Genomic DNA, 7,820 nt, shown 5'->3' with positions numbered 1-7,820 from the left:
TGGTCCTAAAGAACTGTCTGGGCACTGAGGTTGATTTTCCCAAGATCATATAGCCAGTGTGTTTCCAGACTAGATTTGAATTCAAATCATTCCTGATTTCAAGACTGGCTGATTTTCTATCCACAACGCCATGCTGCCTCTTTCCTGGTACTATTTCTCTCTCTTTTTTTCAATTATCACTGCCATTTATTTTAGGTAGAGGTGTCTGTGAAGATCTAGGATGAATTATGGGTCTAATCAAATTTGAAGGGGGATGGATCAGGAAGATGTGAGCAGGGAATTCAAAAAAGATTGTATATAATGATAGCAAAGAAAGCAAGATACATCAATTTTCATTTTCTAAAACTACTTGCAAGGTTGTACATTTTATAGAGGGGATTGATTCATCTAATTGTTCCATTGTAGAAGTACTTTCTGTCCAAAGCCTTGCTCATCCTAAAAACTGTATGGGACTGCTCTGAAGACATCTGAACCCATCCCAGGGTCAAGAGGTATAGCTCCAAGGTGGGGAGCATGAGGAGAGGAGGACTCAGGACTGATGTATCTTCCAGGATAGGTAGGTGTTCCAGATAATAGCAACACACTGCACAAAAAACAATCTGTAGGCAAGGGGAATAAGGTAGAAGTTGACCAACTGCACAGGAGGCCATATATAGTAGTTGAAGATAAGGGCAGCAGGGAAATTCCGTTGAAATCTGGCCCAGTTGTCTTGGACTGACAGTCCATCAAATGTACCAATCAGTGGAAGTAAGCACACCAAAAAACACGGGGCAAAGACCACCTGATCCACTGCCACTTTCTTCAGCACATCCATCTTGGTGTTGCCAGGGATGAGTCGGTCCAAAACTCTGTACCAACCACCTACCACTGGGCCCACAAAGCCACAACCTATAAAAGCCATGGTCAGGGTCCTGTGGACTTGATGCTTCTTGAAACCCCGTCTCTCTATCAGCTGCTGAGAGATGATGTCACCTATCCCCACCAGGGATGCAGCTGTGACCATCTTCACCTTCCATGGGTGAGTGGCCACGGCTTTCTGGTACGCCCGCCACAGCATCATGACTACTCCGTTGAAGCCACTCTGCGAGTGTCCGCTTCTTGCTCATGCGCACAACTGTGGATGCAAGGCCCCGCCCCCTCCCCCTGGAACTATTTCTCAACAATAATTAAGTCACCCCTTTGTATCCAAGCCTTCTCTTGCAAATGGATTCTAGGTGTGAGAAAGAGAAAGAGGCCCTTCAGGCAGTGTACTCAGTGCATAGAGGCCAAAGACCCACCTTCCCGGTCCAGGGAGGAAAATAGTCCCAAGCCGGACCTATAACCAAGTTGAGGGTGGAAGGGATGGAGGAGGGCACATCCCACAGTCCATAAGTCTTAGCCTCACGCCGCACAGAGCAAAGACCAGGATGGGATTAATCCTTGAGGGGCTATAACTGGACCCTTTGTAAAGGGAGGGCAAGATAAATAAAGAGATTACACATTCTATGAAGATCACTCTTCTAATTATAGGAACAGTGGGCTCCAAACTATTTTTTAAACACACCCCTATGAGTAAAAGAAATTTCAGTATATTCCCCAATATGTATATATTTAATAACTAGCATTTTTATATAGCACCTACTATGTGCCAGGCATTGTGCTAAGCACTTTACAGATATTATCTTATTTGATTCTCACAGTTAGCCTTGGAGGTAGGTGTTATTATTAGCCCTATTTTACTGTTGAAGAAACTGAGGCAGACAAATTAAATGACTTGCTCAAGGTCACAGTTAGGAAGTGTCTTGGACTGGATTTGAACACAGGTCTTCCTATTTCCAGGCCCAGTGTACTATCCACTATGCTACCTAGCTGCCAGATTTTTGCTTATTCATAAATTATATACATGTCCTGTCATACTTATAACTATGTAGATTAAAACATATATAAAAAAGACACTAAGAAGGATGAGATAAAGATAGAATATCTTGAAAATAATATTTTATTCAATAACAATAAATAAGGAAATTTGCTCTTACTGATTATTATTTACTAATTATTACTAATTATTTACAATTATATTTTAAGAGGAGTAATATGATTGAACATGCTTCATTATTTTTTAAAATCTTGGTTTAATACTTTCAGGGGCAGTGATTGCAAGTCTTACTTCTAAACTTAGTTTATTTCAGCATATGGTATGAATTGTGTCTCTTATACTGAAAAAGATGCTTCACAAAGATATCAAAATGGAAGTGTATCATTGGCTACTCTTACTAAATCATGACCCTGGGAGGTAGCTAGGTGGCGCAGTGGTTAGAGCGCCAGCCCTGGATTCAGGAGGACCTGAGTTCAAATCCGGCCTCGGACACTTGACACTAGCTGTGTGACCGTGGGCGGGTCGCGCTTAACCCCCATTGCCTAAAAAAACCCAAAAAAAACAAAACAAAAAAACTAAATCATGACCCTCATTTTTTAACCAAGCACCAAAAATACAAAGGTTTCTGTTAAAATTTGACTATCAAATTTCCATCATCCTTGCTATCAATCAGTTGTTCTTACAAACAAATTAGAGAACTTTTAAATATTGAACAAATGGGTTCAAAATTGAAATTCTTTGGAAGATCTTTAAGCAAGTTAAGTTTTTAAGATGAGAATTTTTATAGGCAATCTGATTACATGCTTTTTGAAAACCCAGAGAAGGGAAAGTAAGGATCCAGGAGGAGAGAGTGAGGATTCTTTTGGGGGGGCATGGAGGTAATCAGGATAAAATACTTGTCTAAGGTCACACAGCTAGAAAGTGTCTGTCTCCCAGAGCCACTGAGTCACCTACCTGCCCTTAGGAAGATTGAAGACTGAGAAAAAGATTTGGCAATTTAGATATGATTGGTCACCTTAATTAGAACAGTTTCCATTGAGTGCAGAATCAAAGATAAGAAGGAGACTAAGGACCCAGGAGACTAGAAGGATAGTGGTACCTTCCAAGAAAGGAAATGGGGAAGATAGGAAGAAGCTTGGGCCTAAAGGAAAAGACAACATAGTGAGATCTTCATTGCAGGTCACAAGCCATCTATGGCTGCCCATTTTGTGCTACCTACTCCTCACTGAAAAGTGAAAAATGAAAAGGGTGGGTTCTCACTCATTGTCTATGAGGTAAATTACCTACAGAGGCTATGAAATGACGGAGGGTGACAGGAGTACCAGGGGGAAGGCTGCCTTGCAGCTGCTGCAGGTTTCTGGGTTGAGGTAAGTTTATAACTAGCCCAGTCACAGAAGACCAACATTCAGAGCAAGTGTAAAGGGGTAATGTTGAGCTATGATGGGTGAAGAGGATGGTGTAGTTGGGTGGGAAAGAAGCCCACAATTGTCTATAAAGTCAAAGAGGGTGGGATACTATCCATTTTTCCATTATCTAATCAGTTATTCACTCACCCCTTAAGGTCAGACCATGACCTCCACTTTGTAGACCAATATTTTAGAGCTAGAAGGGACCTGAAATATCATCTAATTTCTATTCAATTGATCAATTCAACAACAAATGTTTATTAAGCACCCACTATATTCAATATATCATCCTAAGTGAAGGGATGGAGGTGAAGCTGGGGGAATGAAATGCAAAAATAATTTTTAAATGCCTTTGTCCTCGAGGAACTTAAAATCTAGCAGGAAAGATAAGACTCTGATGGTTCTGTGTAAATAACCCAATTGGGCAGATTTCATCCTTGCCTTGTGATCCTATGTGTATGTTCTCCAAAATTCCTCCTTAGAGTATCAGACATGATCACAAATAACTACAATAAAAAATAGGATATGATAAAGTGAAGAAGGTAGACATCATCTGGTTATGAAAATTCATAGGCATAAGAGATCATTTCTCATTGGAAAGATCCGAGAAAGCTTCATGGAGGAAATGAGAGCTGATACAGGGTATGAAGACAAGGTAGAATTTAAATAGGTAGAGAAACCTAGGGAGTGTATTTAAGGAAGAAGGAATTGTGTGAGCAAAGGCACAAGAGGGTAGAATGTCCAAGATTCTTAGAGGAGTCATCCTGTGGCTAACTTGACCTGGAGTATAGAATATATAAAGCAAATTAGTGATAGAAGTTCTGAAAAGGTAGGTTGGAGCCACATGGCATAAATCTTGAATGCCAAGGTAAGGTTTTTGGACTTTATTTGGTAGGTATTGGGGAACCACTGAAGGCATCTGAGTGGAAGAATGCTGATATCAGAGTTATACATTAGTTTTTGTTTGTTCTTCATTCTCGAAGAGGACAGCGACATCAGGGTGATGTCATGACTTTCAGTGAATTAAAGTGAGGGAGGGCTATGCAAAGTCACCAACCTCACTCTCTCCTCCAGAGTCATTTGGGGCCAGTGGCAAGATATATATCAGGATGACTGGAGATAGCCCTGGATGTGCCCAGGGTCACACAGCTAGTAAGTGTCTGAAGTGAGATTTGAACCTGGGTCCTCCCAGCTTCAGTTGCCCTATACATGCTATTGAAGCTATGAATAATATGGATGAGATGGAGTAGAGTCTGGAGTCAGGAAGACTGATTAAGAGGCTATGACAAAAAATCATGGAAGAAAAAAAAAGAGACATTTAATAAATGAATAAATGAAGGCCTTAATAAGTGATGGCCATCATCATATAATGTAAGTAGGGCAGCACCAGAAATTAGCCCTGGATGTCCCAACACCTTATTACCTATTCATGATAACCCATCTCTGTCCTTATTTCTTTCTCCAAAAAGGTAGCAGAGTATCAATTGTGACCAATTGTGAAAGGGTATCTCCCACAAGTCTCTCTCTTTCTCTCTCTCTCTCTCTCTCTCTCTCTCTCTCTCTCTCTCTCTCTCTCTCTCTCTCTCTCACACACACACACACACACACACACACACACACACACACACACACACACAAAATGGCAGAATTTTACTTTGAGAGGTAAGGTGGCCAGTCATACTGCCAACTCTTTAGGATCTAACTTTACAACTTTTTAATGACTTGAAAATGTTTTGGGAAGGTAATTTTACTAATCTTCCCCTTGCCTCTTCCTCTCATGTATATTTCCACTCACTACAACTGTGCAGATAAAGCTACATAGTACGTAAAGGGATTCGAAATAGGGGTGAGGGGAATGGGAGGATAGTTAAGGATAGACTTATCCCATACCCCATGTGAAACACTAAAGCTGACTCAAAAAAGAAAAACAGCAATTCTCCCCCAATGCATGTTTCCTTTTCCCCCTTGTTTTAAACATTGATCATAAAAATATTTTTACAAGTTTAAAACATTCAAGAAGGATGCTTCTTTGAAAGAACACAGACTATTTAAGGGGAGCCAAAGAGTTGGGGAACATTACTTAGCAACAAGTGTGCTCCCTGAGTGTTTGCCAACATTGGGATGTTGAACATTCCCTGTTTCTACACCCAAGGTATAAGGAAGGTGAGATGACATATCACAATCATACGGGTGGAGGTGGGAAATTACTTTTGAATAAATATTCTGAAGAATGGAAGTTTTTACTATACATATTAAACTGTACCTGAGATGTCTACAATACAAGAGGCACTGGTAAGGAACTTCCTCTACTGGTGTACATCAGTACCTTTGCCACTAGAATTTGAGGGAGGAGTCTGGGAAACTTAGAAGTTAAGTGTGGCAAAGTCAGCATACATAAGGGAAAGGGGGACAGGGGCATTAGCAGCTAAGGGGATCAGGAAAGACTCATAGGAAGCCAGGCTTGAGCTGACCTTTGAAGAAAGCAAGGAATTCTAAGGCTAAGTTTAGAAGGAAGTCCATTTTAGGCATGGGAGACAGACTTGAAAAGACATGAGCTGGAACGAGGGGTGTATGTGTCTGTGTTTGTGTCTGTGTTTGTGTCTGTGTATCTGTGTCTGTGTGTTTCTGTGTATTTATAAGGCAAGAAAACCAACTTGGCTGGATCAAAGAGTTCATGAAGAGGAGTGATATAGAATAAAATTAGAAAAATAGGTTGAGGGGCAGCTATATGGTGCAGTGGATATAGCACCAGCCCTGGATACAGGAGGACCTGAGTTCAAATCCAGCCTCAGACACTTGACACTTACTAGCTGTGTGACCCTGGGCAAGTCACTGAACCCTCATTGCCCCCGCCAAAAAAAAAAATCGGTTGGGGTTAGCTTGTGAAGTGCTTTAAATGCCAAATGAAGAAGTTTGTATGTGGTACCAAAGATAATAGAGAGCCACTAGAGATTACTGAGCAGGGAAGAGAAATAGTCAAGCCTATGTTAAAACTTCTTTTTTCAAAAAAAAATTTTATTTTATTTTCTGTTCCAAATTTTCTATCTCCCTCTAGTTCTCCCCCACTCACTGAGAAGGCAAGAAATATAATATCCATTGTCCATATGAAGTCATGCAAAATATATTTCTGTGATAGCCATGTTAAAATTCCTTCTGGTTACCCCCCAAATTCTTAGATACCTTAAAATGTTCTCATTTCTCCTCTCTGCCTCCTCTGGTGTGTAGCCTCTTCTAAACTCAGCTCAATTCCCACCTTGTCCAGGGCTTTTTCCTATGCCCCTTGTTATTAAGACTCTCCACTCAGACACGCAAACAGTTGTGCACATATAGTTTTCCCCTAGTAGTAGACTATAAATTCCTTGAGGAATTTATGTTTCCTATATTTTATATCCATAGTTCCTAGCATGGTGCCAGGAAAGTAGTAGATTCTTAATAAATGTGAATTGGATTGAATTGAATTAGGGTTGGAATAATAGAAAAGCCAAGGGTCCATCATCCAAAGGTAAATGGTTCAACTGCTCCTTGAATGTTCCTTGGCTTTTGGCAAATAGAATATTCAGACTACTGTGTGGAGTGAGAAAGAGAAAGAACATCAGTATATGTGCAATAAGACAGCTTTCAGATAATCCATAAATGTAGGTCCTATCTATGTGAACCCTGAAGAAGAGCATCCCTGGACTGGGCTGTGACTCCCTTCCCCAGGGTAGCAGCCTTGATCTTTTTCAGCTACACAGTTTCCAGCCACCTGTCAGTGACTATTAAGCCTACTTAGTCCCCGACTGTGACTTCTACTTCAATGGCTCTACGAGAAAGAAATTAGAAGACTACTGTTTTCAGACCCTGACAGTTTCCCAGCCATCTCCTCTGGGGATGGGTCAAAAATGGAGTCCCTCCGATTTCCCAAAAGTGGCCCCTGGGATTCTCATATCAAAGGAAGGTTGAACTGGGGCCAATTGGCTGTCTATCAACACACAATCCAAATACCAGCCAAGGCCCCTCAGCCAGTAATAAACCCGCTGAGGCTGCAAAACAGGTCAGAGATCCCCACCAATATAGCTCTCTGGCAGTAATGATTAACTGGGCAGGGATGGGGCCCTGGTTTTCAGGAGTGATAATAAGAAAGTTTCCCCTGGCTATCTCAAGTGCAGAAGGGCCTCAGAGGGGCACAGAAGCTGCCCTGACTCATAGACATGCTTTCCAACCTCAGGAGGGGGATGTTCTTTTCTATGACCACATATCACCCCGACCCAGTCACCTGCCCCTTCCTTACCTCTCTCAATAAAGGGGAGCAGGGAGAAAGATATCACAAGCCCTGGGATCAAATAGGCCACTGGTTAAGTCCTCTCTGAACACCCACATGAAGAAGGGGGTACTCTGCTACCTTTTTGGAGAAAGAAATAAGGACAGAGATGGGTTATCATGAATAGGTAATAAGGTGTTGGGACATCCAGGGCTAATTTCTGGTGCATAACCTTAAGCCTGATACCCCTAACCTTAAACTGATAAACCAAAGCAAAAAGTCTGGGGCTTTAGTGCACACCTTGTGTGCATACATATGC

At 41.4% G+C, this 7,820-nt stretch overlaps 1 protein-coding gene across 1 annotated transcript; it reads right to left on the bottom strand.

Annotated features, from left to right (window-relative positions):
* Positions 1–529: 529 nt before the first annotated feature.
* LOC122745281 (protein Mpv17-like) lies at positions 530–1,060 on the bottom strand. Its single transcript, XM_043990462.1, has one exon. It carries the CDS (start codon positions 1,058–1,060, stop codon positions 530–532), a length of 531 nt encoding a protein of 176 aa, XP_043846397.1.
* Between the last annotated feature and the right edge of the window lie 6,760 nt (positions 1,061–7,820).

This window comes from Dromiciops gliroides, chromosome 3, assembly GCF_019393635.1.
Source record: "Dromiciops gliroides isolate mDroGli1 chromosome 3, mDroGli1.pri, whole genome shotgun sequence".
In the NCBI taxonomy this organism is placed as follows: domain Eukaryota; kingdom Metazoa; phylum Chordata; class Mammalia; order Microbiotheria; family Microbiotheriidae; genus Dromiciops; species Dromiciops gliroides.
Note: the sequence above shows the minus strand (reverse complement) of the source record. Positions and strands in the feature narration are given on the sequence as shown.